The sequence below is a fragment of the Tachysurus fulvidraco genome, chromosome 15, assembly GCF_022655615.1.
Source record: "Tachysurus fulvidraco isolate hzauxx_2018 chromosome 15, HZAU_PFXX_2.0, whole genome shotgun sequence".
NCBI lineage: Eukaryota > Metazoa > Chordata > Actinopteri > Siluriformes > Bagridae > Tachysurus > Tachysurus fulvidraco.
In genome coordinates this window covers 21,030,135-21,044,090 of record NC_062532.1, presented here as the reverse complement: position 1 = coordinate 21,044,090, position 13,956 = coordinate 21,030,135, and the positions used below count along the sequence as shown (strand labels likewise).

The 13,956-nt window shown below is 38.8% G+C and overlaps 1 protein-coding gene across 1 annotated transcript in view; it reads left to right on the top strand.

The window, feature by feature from the left end:
- Window positions 1–11,386, top strand: part of rrn3 (RRN3 homolog, RNA polymerase I transcription factor) — a 14,960-nt gene extending 3,574 nt beyond the window's left edge. The window contains exons 6-17 of the mRNA XM_027135919.2: window positions 200–263; window positions 367–436; window positions 1,580–1,678; window positions 1,892–1,984; window positions 5,262–5,388; window positions 5,607–5,737; window positions 5,837–5,967; window positions 6,642–6,826; window positions 7,148–7,256; window positions 7,467–7,619; window positions 7,787–7,871; window positions 9,848–11,386. Of these exons, the coding sequence (XP_026991720.1) occupies window positions 200–263; window positions 367–436; window positions 1,580–1,678; window positions 1,892–1,984; window positions 5,262–5,388; window positions 5,607–5,737; window positions 5,837–5,967; window positions 6,642–6,826; window positions 7,148–7,256; window positions 7,467–7,619; window positions 7,787–7,871; window positions 9,848–9,988 (1,388 nt within the window). The 3' untranslated portion in view covers window positions 9,989–11,386. The remainder of the gene's footprint in view (window positions 1–199; window positions 264–366; window positions 437–1,579; window positions 1,679–1,891; window positions 1,985–5,261; window positions 5,389–5,606; window positions 5,738–5,836; window positions 5,968–6,641; window positions 6,827–7,147; window positions 7,257–7,466; window positions 7,620–7,786; window positions 7,872–9,847) is intronic.
- The last annotated feature ends 2,570 nt before the right edge of the window (window positions 11,387–13,956 follow it).

Here is a 13,956-nt window from a genome sequence, read left to right as displayed (position 1 = left end):
GACGTACTTGCTTATTTTTCTTAAACTCCCCCTTTAATCATTATAATTCTAAAGCTATATTATATATTATAAGCAGGTATTATAAAGCTAATATTTTTTTCATTCTCTCTTTTTATTTTCCGTATTTTCCTTCTTTCATGTTGCTGTAAACTGTAAATAAATCCTCTTATCCTCATAAATCTGTTTCGTGTTCCTTCAGACCTGCCCAGGATATTCGATCACTGTCATCAGGCCTTGCAGATGATCGCGAGATACGTTCCATCGTAAGTCCCGACGAAACGACGGCTGACGTGTGATCGTTAATGACTGATATAATGAGAGCGGTTTGTTCACGCTGCTCGTGTTGACTGTTTCTTTCCTCCGTAGCACCGGTCGCTTCCTGATGCCAATCCTCGGCGACAACTTCCCTTTTGTACAGAAATCCTCCAGAACTCTGGTACGTCCTGCCTTTAATCTCCCAAGCAGCACAGAAGCGGCAGCTCTGTCGTCTTCTCACCAGTTTGTTTTAGTTTAAATTAAATCTACGTTTGAAGGAATTTACGTTTACCTAAAATTATTTTTATTGGATTTTGGGATAAACTTTAAATTTCAGTTCATGTGCAGTTTAGAATTTAATCTAAGTGTACCTTAAAGGTGCGGTCTCTGTTGTTTGAGAAACGCTTCAGAAAACAAAAACAAAACTACCGTGTAGCCGATGAGCAGAAAGGGGCGTGTCTTGTCGATATGGGTGGAGAGAGTGTTCAGTGCGCATGTGTGACATTAGCGGAAAGAGGGTTTAACATCGACATGGAGGATAAAAACAAAGAAAGAAAGAGAAGAAAGACTTACGATAAGGACAAGAAGTAGGACGTGTTAATATAGGATCAGCTTTCCAGCGCTGGAGAGAACTGAATGTCTTCGACCTTTCATGCTACAACACACAGTACTACAAAAACACATTTGTATTACCATAGTATTAGTCATTACGGTCATTTATTGATAAAAATATACCCTCGGTCAGCTGCCCCAGAAGGTTCCGCCATAATAGTTGCCTGGGTTACATATGTATGTGTGGGGCGGAGCTATCAAAACAAGGGCGGGGTCCATTTGGGTTAGGGGGCGTGTTTGTTTTGGTGATTTCAAATGTCAACATTGGCTTTCAAACAACGGAGACCCCACCTTTAATCTGAACTACACTTTAGTGTGACTTAAATCTAAAGTGTTTTTAAATCAGACTTTAATTTTAAATTCAACTTAATTTTTTTTTTTAATCAATCTGTTTTTTCCAAAATCCTGTTGATCAGAATTGAGCTTTAGTTTTTAACTTATTTTAAAGTTCATTTTATTTGGTTTTATTTCTTCGGTTTGAGTGAAATCCTAAATTTGAGTCGATCTAAATGAAGTTTTTCCAAACTAATGTTTAACTTGATTAATGATTCAGAGATTTAGACTTAAGCTTGAGTTAGAAAATGATATGTAACTTCAGTTGGAGTTCAACATAAATCCGAATCTCTCACTGTCCCCGTCGTGTCTCTTATCTCTGGACTCGTCGTGTTTATTCTACATATAAAAAGTGTGTGTGTGTGTGTGTGTTTTACAGGAATGTTATGTTCATAACCTGCTGCGTATCACGGTCTATATTCCGGCTCTGAGACGAGACGCTCTGGAGCTCATCATCAGTAAGATGCTCACACTGGATGTAAGTTTCTGTTGTTCTCCTGCTTTCTGCTGAAGGAGCCGCGCTAACACGCCGGAGCCGCGCTAACACGCCGGAGCCGCGCTAACACGCCGGAGCCGCGCTAACACGCCGGAGCCGCGCTAACACGCGCAGTGACTCGTTGAGTTGATGGATGTGATGCAGTGTTGAGTGACAGCTTGGTGTTGATACTGTGTGTTGGTGTTGTTTGTGAAGGTGAGCGCCCCCCGCAGTGAGATCGAGGAGACGGAGAGTGTGAGAGAGCAGAACCACGACACAGGGACTGATGGAGACTTTCTGTTCAACATGGTCAGCTTCTTCACTGCTAAATAAATAACTGCTAAATGTTTATTCTGATAAACACTTCGTTATTTAGTGAGAAATAATACTGTACTGTCTGTAGTTTACTGATACACAAACGTTACACTTTACACTCTGTAGTTTACTGATACACAAACGTTACACTTTACACTCTGTAGTTTACTGATACACAAACGTTACACTTTACTGTCTGTAGTTTACTGATACACAAACGTTACACTTTACTGTCTGTAGTTTACTGATACACAAACGTTACACTTTACTGTCTGTAGTTTACTGATACACAAACGTTACACTTTACACTCTGTAGTTTACTGATACACAAACGTTACACTTTACACTCTGTAGTTTACTGATACACAAACGTTACACTTTACTGTCTGTAGTTTACTGATACACAAACGTTACACTTTACACTCTGTAGTTTACTGATACACAAACGTTACACTCTGTAGTTTACTGATACACAAACGTTACACTTTACTGTCTGTAGTTTACTGATACACAAACGTTACACTCTGTAGTTTACTGATACACAAACGTTACACTCTGTAGTTTACTGATACACAAACGTTACACTTTACTGTCTGTAGTTTACTGATACACAAACGTTACACTTTACACTCTGTAGTTTACTGATACACAAACGTTACACTCTGTAGTTTACTGATACACAAACGTTACACTCTGTAGTTTACTGATACACAAACGTTACACTCTGTAGTTTACTGATACACAAACGTTACACTTTACTGTCTGTAGTTTACTGATACACAAACGTTACACTTTACACTCTGTAGTTTACTGATACACAAAAGTTACACTTTACTGTCTGTAGTTTACTGATACACAAATGTTACACTTTACACTCTGTAGTTTACTGATACACAAACTTTACACTTTACTGTCTGTAGTTTACTGATACACAAACGTTACACTTTACTGTCTGTAGTTTACTGATACACAAACGTTACACTTTACTGTCTGTAGTTTACTGATACACAAACGTTACACTTTACTGTCTGTAGTTTACTGATACACAAACGTTACACTTTACTGTCTGTAGTTTACTGATACACAAACGTTACACTTTACTGTCTGTAGTTTACTGATACACAAATGTTACACTTTACACTCTGTAGTTTACTGATACACAAACGTTACACTTTACTGTCTGTAGTTTACTGATACACAAACGTTACACTTTACTGTCTGTAGTTTACTGATACACAAACGTTACACTGTACTGTCTGTAGTTTACTGATACACAAACGTTACACTTTACACTCTGTAGTTTACTGATACACAAAAGTTACACTTTACTGTCTGTAGTTTACTGATACACAAATGTTACACTTTACTGTCTGTAGTTTACTGATACACAAACGTTACACTTTACTGTCTGTAGTTTACTGATACACAAACGTTACACTTTACACTCTGTAGTTTACTGATACACAAACGTTACACTTTACTGTCTGTAGTTTACTGATACACAAACGTTACACTTTACACTCTGTAGTTTACTGATACACAAACGTTACACTTTACTGTCTGTAGTCTTACTGATACACAAACGTTACACTTTACACTCTGTAGTTTACTGATACACAAACGTTACACTTTACACTCTGTAGTTTACTGATACACAAACGTTACACTTTACTGTCTGTAGTTTACTGATACACAAACGTTACACTTTACTGTCTGTAGTTTACTGATACACAAACGTTACACTTTACACACTGTAGTTTACTGATACACAAACGTTACACTTTACTGTCTGTAGTTTACTGATACACAAACGTTACACTTTACTGTCTGTAGTTTACTGATACACAAACGTTACACTTTACACTCTGTAGTTTACTGATACACAAACGTTACACTTTACTGTCTGTAGTTTACTGATACACAAACGTTACACTTTACACTCTGTAGTTTACTGATACACAAACGTTACACTTTACACACTGTAGTTTACTGATACACAAACGTTACACTTTACTGTCTGTAGTTTACTGATACACAAACGTTACACTTTACTGTCTGTAGTTTACTGATACACAAACGTTACACTTTACACTCTGTAGTTTACTGATACACAAACGTTACACTTTACACTCTGTAGTTTACTGATACACAAACGTTACACTTTACTGTCTGTAGTTTACTGATACACAAACGTTACACTTTACTGTCTGTAGTTTACTGATACACAAACGTTACACTTTACTGTCTGTAGTTTACTGATACACAAACGTTACACTTTACACTCTGTAGTTTACTGATACACAAACGTTACACTTTACACTCTGTAGTTTACTGATACACAAACGTTACACTTTACACTCTGTAGTTTACTGATACACAAACGTTACACTTTACTGTCTGTAGTTTACTGATACACAAACGTTACACTTTACACTCTGTAGTTTACTGATACACAAACGTTACACTTTACACTCTGTAGTTTACTGATACACAAACGTTACACTTTACACTCTGTAGTTTACTGATACACAAACGTTACACTTTACACTCTGTAGTTTACTGATACACAAACGTTACACTTTACACTCTGTAGTTTACTGATACACAAACGTTACACTTTACTGTCTGTAGTTTACTGATACACAAACGTTACACTTTACTGTCTGTAGTTTACTGATACACAAACGTTACACTTTACACTCTGTAGTTTACTGATACACAAACGTTACACTTTACTGTCTGTAGTTTACTGATACACAAACGTTACACTTTACACTCTGTAGTTTACTGATACACAAACGTTACACTTTACACTCTGTAGTTTACTGATACACAAACTTTCACCAAGATTTAACATTCTCTCTCTCTCTTTCTCTCTCTCTTTCTCTTTCTTTCTTTCTTTCTTTCTTTCTTTCTTTCTTTCTCTCTCTCTCTCTCTCTCTCTCTCTCTCTCTCTCTCTCTCCCTCCCTGTCTCTCTCTCTCTCTCCCTGTCTCCCCCCCATCTCTCTCTCTCTCTCTCTCTCTCGTTAACTGTAAACTCTGAAACTTTTTTCTGTTCATAGGTTTGTTCTTTCTCGTGTTTTTTTCCTTTTGTCAATATTATGAATCGCAATTTGCTGTTAATTTATTTGCTGTTATTTGACAACTTGGCAGAATTAAAGAAACCTGATTAAAATTCTTAATTAAACATTAAATGATTATTTATCTAACATTTATCTCTAATGTGTTTTTTTTTTTTCTTTTTCTTTTTTTCTTTCCTCTCTCTCGGAGGACGAGGACGTGGACGAAGGCTCTCCTCTTGACGGCGGTCTGCACATGTTCCACTCCGTAGCCGAGAGACTGGACACGCTGATGTTAGTGCTGCTGGCCTACATTAAGGACGCGAGCCACGTTGACGGTGAGGGTCTCGCGTCACAACACACTGGTTATTTCCTGCTTGTTCAACACGACTCGTAATCTGTCAGGATTCTGTCCATAGCTGTAAAGTCCGGTCCGAATTCACGAGAAGGAACCGATTGGGTTTATTTCGTCAGACGTAAAAAACGGACGTAGCTCGTTTTATTCCTGTTTGCTTTCCGACGAGCTTTACAGTGAGACGTGGTCTTTCCCGTACAGGTGTGTTGGACGTCGAGAGAGTCAAACTTCTGTACAGAGATCTGGTGTGTGTGTTTGATAAGCTGGTGCTGCCCACACACGCTTCCTGTCACGTGCAGTTCTGTATGTTTTACCTGTGCAGCTTTCGCCTGGTGAGTCTTCTATCTTCAGCACACACACGTTTTTGGGTACGCATACAGGATATATACTGCATATATATATGTGTGTGTGTGTGTGTGTGATGTGGTCAGGGTTTAGCTGAAGCCTTCCTCGATCACCTCTGGAAGGTGCTACAGAGTCCGTCTCAGCCTGCTGTCCTCCGCCAGGCCGCTGCAGCCTACATGGGCAGCTTCCTCGCCAGAGCCAAGTTCATTCCCATAGCGTACGTACCCCGTCACATCCGTCTAGACGTTCTTCAGTTTGCTCCATTTCATACAAATATACTTGTATATAATAAAAACAGATATTTCCTCTTTCCTTATATGGACTCCCACATTATGCCCATATTATCATTTAAATTCACTTAGAGCTGCTTTAATTATTATTATTTTTTAAATATATATGGACATATCCATGTTTGCTTAGAGCTGCTTTAATTATTTTAGATGCTGTCTACATGAATGATAACAAGGGCTTGTCTGAATCCATATATAAACAAATTCAAGGTGCTCTAAGTGAAAATGGATGATGTGGGTGTGTCTGTTAAAATGTAAACAAATTAAAGTGGCTCGAAGTGAAAATGGATGATGTGGACATGTCTGATAAAATATAAACAAATTAAAGTGGCTCTAGGTGAAAATGGATGATAATGTGGGTGTGTCTGATAAAATATAAACAAATTAAAGGTGCTCTAAGTGAAAATGGATGATGTGGACGTGTCTGATAAAATTTAAACAAATTAAAGTGGCTCTAGGTGAAAATGGATAATAATGTGGGTGTGTCTGATAAAATATAAACAAATTAAAGTGGCTGTAAGTGAAAATGGATGATGATGTGGGTGTGTCTGATAAAATGTAAACACATTAAAGTAGCTCTAAGTTGTGTGTGCATGTGCAGGACGGTGAGGGCGTGTCTGGACCTGATGGTTCCTTGGCTTCATCTGTACATAGACAGCCAAGATTCGGGTTCTAAAGCGTTCTGTGACATTTCGCTACACGGGCCGTTCTACGCTTCCTGCCAGGCCGTGTTTTACACGCTCATCTTCAGACACAAAGCCATCGTAGAGGGCAACATGAAGAAAGGTCTGTCACATCTTCATCCTCATTTTTCTTCACCTCTGACCTTATAGAACCGTTCGTTCCCTCACAGACATCATCATCATGTCATGTCATTCTCCATGCCTTTTATACCTCAGCACTGTTGAATGCTTGATTCTGATTGGTCAGGAGGTGATACACACTTTCTCTGTGATATAACAGACTGTGATGAGCCTTTTTTTACCCTATTGACCTGAGACAAAAGAGACGCTGTGAGGGAATGAGCGTTTATAGGAGAAACAATAGCATGTAAAGAGCATGCATCTGTGTGTGTGTGTGTGTGTGTGTGTGTGTGTGTGTGTGTAGGCTTGGCCTATTTACAGAGTTTGAATTTGGAACGGATCGTCATGAGTCAACTGAACCCGCTGAAAGTTTGTTTGCCAGCCGTCACCAACATGTTTGCCGCCATCATGAGGTAAAGTGTGCGTTTACACACACACACACACACACGCGCGCGCGCGCACACAGTTTTTTAGAGATTACTTTACTTACCTGCCAAAGCTGTCCATATAGACAATATATATATATATATATATATATTTTCTATTTATCAAAAAAAATCTGAATTAAGAATGATCAAAATGTACAAAAAATGAAGAAACGTGTTCTTTGTCCGTCCCAACAGGAAATATCAGCTGGTGTTCTGCTACACCATCATCGAGCGAAACAACCGCACCATGTTGCCCGTAGTGAGGAGCTCAGTGGGCGGAGACTCGCTCTCCACCAATACCAATCCTCTGGACACCTTTTTCCCCTTTGACCCGTATTTACTAAAGAGGTCGGTGTATTGATAAGTGATAAATAATCTTTAATTCATTTCTTAATCGTATAAATCCGTCCCTGGTCGCTCTCTTGCATCGTATGTACAGGAGTAATCGGTTTAAATGAGTGTGCCAGGTTGGAGCACGAGGCTTGCTCTTAACTTCGTGTTGTTTTTGTTCTCAGATCCGGGCAGTATTTTGAATCCATCTATCAGGTGTGGGAAGAGCCGAGCGACTGCATGGCAGCTCCGAGGAAAGACGTCGCTAAAGTAAATAAGTTTTTAACCTTAAGTCTTTTTTACGGCACGTTCTAGTGGAATTTATTTTGTGATATGTCGTGATTAGCCAGCCTGGTTGTGTGCAAATAACATGCGATTCCTTACATCTGGGATATTCAGTTGGCTGCACTCGAGCGAGGTCGTTTGTTCCGGTGCTTCGAGTAACCTCATCGTTTAGTTCGGTCGGACAACGGACCCTACGGTTACGAAGCGTTTCGTTCGCGGCGCAGAGCAGGACTCGCTTGACGTTAGGTGTGTGGCGCGAGCAGCCTCTCCTCTGAGACGCCACGTCTGACAGGATGAGAACTTTTGTTCATCATTCTCACACATGAACATCTTTAAAACGAGTAATCACACATCCCTCACAGCTCAGGTCCTGCACCGATGAAACAAACACACACCTGATTTCACTGCTCTTGTAAAAGCTAAAAAATGTTATTTCTCTCATTAGAAGGCAGACTAAATGTTTGCCAATTATTAAGATGGCTCTTGTACTTTAAATAGTCTTACTAAAGTAATTAATTTTGAAAAAAAAAAAAATACCATAAAACTATGATTCTCAGTTAAAGGTGGGGTCTCAGATTTTTGAGAAATGCTTCAGAAAACTGAGTCAGGCCGAATAATAAACAAATATCAAAACGAACGTGTAGCCGGTGAGCAGAAAGGGGCGTGTCCTGTCAATATGGGCGGAGAGAGTGTTCAGTGCGCATGTGTGACATTAGTAGAAAGTGGTTTTAACATCGACAAGGAGGATAAAAACAAAGAAAGAAAGAAAGAGAAGAAAGACTTACGATAAGGACAAGAAGTAGGACGTGTTAATATAGGATCAGCTTTCCAGCGCTGGAGAGAACTGAAGGAGCAGGAAGTCGGCCACATATTCACAGGTTGGAGTTTCCCGAGTCAATAACTCCTGAGCTAAATGCTGTTACTACACAAATAACACCTCTTTTCTATCGCAGTAATGTAGAGAGGCAGCTACAACCGCGTTTTGTGTAGTAACAGCGTTTAGCTCAGGAGTTATCGACTCGGGAAACTCCGACCTGTGAATATGTGGCCGACTTTACTTAAGACGCCGAGGCGCTTTTTTCCTTCTCGATAGGTGAGTAACGTTGGTTTTGCTTTGTTACACAGAACTAATATATGCCTTTGTCCTTTACATCATTATGCTTGTGTGGCATTTTTGCTTGTTTGTTTATCTACAATCGTATTGTTCTTCCCTTCAGCTATGATAGACACATTTTTTTTCTGCTAGTCGCCTGGGTTACGTATGTATGTGTGGGCGGAGCTATCGATACAGGGGTGGGACCCATTTGGGTTAGGGGCGTGTTTGTTTTGGGCATTTCAAATGTCGACATTGGCTTTCAAAAATTGGAGACCTTTTAAATGAGTGTGATATGGCTTACTGATTTACCCATTTTAACGTAGAAAGTCTACTTGGGTGTGTTCTAATGCACTGGTGTTGTAATTCGGTCTCAAAATACAACACAAGCGGCTTTAAATGTAGGAAAAATTTGCCTACCTTGGGTGTCTTATGGTGCAAAAATACAACATATGGGCTCCTTTATTGTTGTTGTGTCATCACTCATATTGCACACCAGGTCTCTTCGGCCCTTTGTTTGTTTTTCACATCATTTTTCAAAATGTTGCTAATGTGACTTGAATTAGCGAACTAGCATGAGGACGTGTTTTTGACTGTGACTCCAAATCTCTATTTCTATATATTTTATACAACCTTCTGGATGTATATGGACGCTCTAATTGTAATGTTTATATATATATATTAAAAAAGTATATTCCAGATATAAAAGTCTTTATGTGGAAATTTACCCACACTTGGCGGCTCGAATAGGATCTGAACGATTTGTCCGAATTTACAAGGTTTCTTGTGTAATCACTCATACAAACAATTTACGAATAAATCTGTATCCAGCTTCCTTTTTTCTGATCCCACACTTTTTCTTTCTCAGAATTCTACAGAAGAGGAAGATGACTTCCTGCATGGGGAAACTCCTAAGGCTGACATGGTGATGGGGTCATATGAGTCGCACCTACGCAGCCCCAGCAGTGTGGGATCTCCTCCCATCGCCTTCCTCCAACGGCCCTTTTGATACATACACACACGTTTCCAGCATTTAGCACACACACACACACACACACACACACACACACACACACTCTAAGATGGACTGTTTTCTTTACCCCCAATCGTCTGTAGCATTCTCCTTCTGTACACACAACCTCAAGATACAGATCCTTCAAGAGGCCTCGTGAGCCATTTTTTTTGTACATTTCTTATAACTTATAAGTTGAAAATGGATGACAAGAATCAAGTGTAAATAATAAGATTTAATATTTTAAAAAAGCAAGACAGTTGCTTTAGAAGGTTTTTTCCAAGTCAAATCCTTTTAAATGTTCATTTTTCTTTGCCACGTTCTCTGTCCGTGACCTTAAGCGCTAACGGTAGCTAACTGGTTAACAGGAGATCCCCCGATGTTCGGCTAACTCTCACAAGCTAATCTCGAAGGATGCTGTTTCCTTTCGCATCCATACATATTCATAATATTCATTAATTCCGAAGCTAACCTAACAGGAATTCTCACATCTTAGCAATCCCTTAGAGTTAAATTGAATAAGCAATCTTTATGTCGCTCATGTTGGCTAACTTTACATGTTTACATGTGAGATATTTTTATAAATATTTATAGCATTCACTGTTAGCCATATTCGGTGTTTCTAATTTTAACATCTCATGCTATTTAAGTGGCTGACAGGATTTCTGAGAACTGTAAATCTGTACATATTTATAATCGTCAGGGCTAGTGAAAGCTAGCTGGCTAATATTTCTCAGTTTAATCCTGACGGTCGGCTAGTTCACGTGAGCAAACCTGCTAATATTTCTGCAGCGATTTTTAAAAGATATTTGTATTCACTGCTCGTAATCATACTTGTTAGCTATCAGCTATTATGACGTGACAGGACTTTCCGGTTATATATTTGTGAGCGTTAATAACGCTCACGGCTAATGCTAGTCAGCTAGCATGGAAGGTTCGTGTTCACGGGTGGCTCTGTATGTTTGTGCTTCTCCAGCTTTCATCAGGCTTTTTTTTTTTTTATTTGTAAAACATTGTATTGATTATAAGATAGAAAAATATCTATAACACAATGAACTTTTAGTTAATACTTTAAACTGACTCGAGTAAATCGAGACAAATAGTTTTGGTCATCCTTTAAAAAGATAAACGTTTCCTGCAAAAAAAAACAACCACAGGCTCAGATTCAACTAGTGTGTTAATTAAGAGGAAATTTTATGTTAGAAAACCATCCTTTACACAGATGTAAGGTTTCTGTTAACGGTTGTGGTAAATGTTTATATTTGCATATGCAAATTAGGTATGAATTTAGTGAATATGTGCTGTTTGCTGCAGTTCTGCCACAAATCGACATTTTGTGTGTTTGTGGCAAATATGTGGCTAACTTTACAATAAAATACAAAACTGATGATTAAACAAATATAATTTATTCAATACATTCAACCTGCAAGCAATGCAGTAATACACCAACACAGATTACATTACAGCCGTACAAAAATACACCATACACTTAGTAGTAGTGAATACGTACCTACATATATACACAAGAGGTGGGAGCAAGTCACAAGTCTCAAGTCATGAATGTCAAGTCAAAGTCAAGTCGAGACTTTTTTTTTTAACATTCGTCAATCAAGTCTCCAGTCTCAAATTTGTGACTTACTCGAGTCGAGTCCCCCATCTCTGAGTCATTTAACTCAAGTCCGAGTCAAGTCTCAAGTCATGAATGTGAAGGTCAAGTTGAGTCTTTTTTTAATATTTGTCAAGCAAGTCTCAAATTTGTGACTTACTCGAGTCGAGTCCCCCATCTCTGAGTCATTTAACTCAAGTCCGAGTCAAGTCTCAAGTCATGAATGTCAAAGTCAAGTTGTCTTTTTTTAAAATTCGTCAAGCAAGTCTCAAGTCTCAAATTTGCGACTTAAGTCTGACTCGAGTCATATGACTCGAGACCCCAATCTCTGACATATACATAAGAATATTAAAACCAGCAATAAAAAAATTATTCTGCATCAATCTAAAATAAATATTTAATTAGCCTTTTAAATAAAGAATTTACCAGTTAAGGAATTAATGAAACCCATGATTTTACTTCTTAAGCTTCCATCTCCAACAGAATAAAATATGCCTGGTGGATCACTGCAGGCTTGTGACTGGTGCTTTGTGTAGTCTGATATTATTAAGTGGTGGCAGTTGTGACTGTACTTGACATAGTCATGTGAAAAAAATTAGGACACTCCATTAAATATTCAGTTCTTTATTAAGAAATGTCAACGTGGCAGTTTCTGATCTTGTTTTAAACTGTACCTGTAGATGAAAGTGATATAATTGCATTATAATTGTATTTCAACTAGGGGGACACGGTGTCTTAGTGGTTAGCACGTTCGCCTCACAACTCCAGGGTTGGGGGTTCGATTCCCGCCACTTTGTGTGTGTGGAGATTGCATGTTCTCCCCGTGCCTCGGGGGTTTCCTCCTGGTACTCCGGTTTCCTCCCCCAGTCCAAAGACATGCATGGTAGGTTGATTGGCATCTCTGGAAAATTGTCCGTAGTGTGTGAGTGTGTGTGTGAATGAGAGTGTGTGTGTGTGTGTGTGTGCCCTGTGATGGGTTGGCACTCCGTCCAGGGTGTATCCTGCCTGGATGCCCAATGACGCCTGAGATAGGCACAGGCTCCCCGTAACCCGAGAAGTTCCGATAAGCGGTAGAACATGAATGTATTTCAACTGAGGAAAAAGTTAGAAGCCCTTGTGCTCTGTTAGCTAGTGTTTCCCCTTTCGGCTGAATTAACCTCAATGAGACGGTTCTTGTAGCCAACAGTTTCTATCATCAACTGGGAGAAGGTTTCCCCCACTTGTGTGATGTTTAAGGGGTTTCTTACATGCACAGTTTGTTTCAAATCACCACACAGGATCTCAATAGGATTTAGATCTGGCCTTTTTCTTGGCCGTTCCAAAATTTTCCATTTGTCCTTGGTGGATTTTCTGGTAGGCTTTGAGTCATTGTCATGTTTTAAGGTCCAGTTCCACTTCAGCTTTGATTTTTTCCAGATGGTCTAACAAGTTCTTCAAACACCTTCTGATACAATGTAGAATTCATAGTAGATACGATGATGGTCTGGTCAGGTCCTGCTGCTGAAAAGCATCTGCAAACCATAACACTTCCACCTCCGTGTTTCACAGTTGATATGAGGATCTTTTGCTGAAATGCTGTATTTGGTTTACGCCAAACATAATGTTTTCACGTGAACATACTGTATGTATCTCGTTTTGATAGCATAGCTATGCTAAATAAATAAACATTAGTGAACAGCTAATGCTAACTAGCTAAATAGTAGATTCCAGTTTTGGAAATCCTACGATAGGTTAAATTATAGGTTGGTTTGCAACAATAACCGTTTCAGAAATAATGGGACTTAAAATGAATGATTAACTTAGTTACATGTCCTGTTCATTCAGGTTCAGGTTGCGGTACTGTAGATAATTGTTACCTTTAATTTGGTGCCCTAGAGTGAAATCGTTCCTGTTGTAGCTCGCTACTGTATCGTTAGACTGGAGGTAATGAGGTTCTGCTTCATGACGTTATATAATTAATAATGTTTTTGTTTGTGGATTAGATAACCGCTAGTTTGAAAAACGTTTAAAAAAAAATGGAACATGTGATGCAGGGAAATTTGCTAAAATGTGTTGACATAGAATAACCCAATCTCGTTAATCAGCAGTCCATTAAACAACCAACACCTCTGTAAGGATCTTCTCCAGAACATTCTATCAGACTAATCGATATGTTGTTTTTGTTGGTACTTACTCTTAGGTCTTTCTCAACTCTATCTTGATGCTATTTCTCATTAATAATTCACTTACTATGGATGTAATCTTGGGAATTTCAGTTGCATGAAGGGAGAGGCAGGTAAGTGTAGGATGTAAATTAAGCAAAAATAATAATAGCAATGATAAACAACTAAAATATTTCTACTGCTAAAAATGCTGTCTG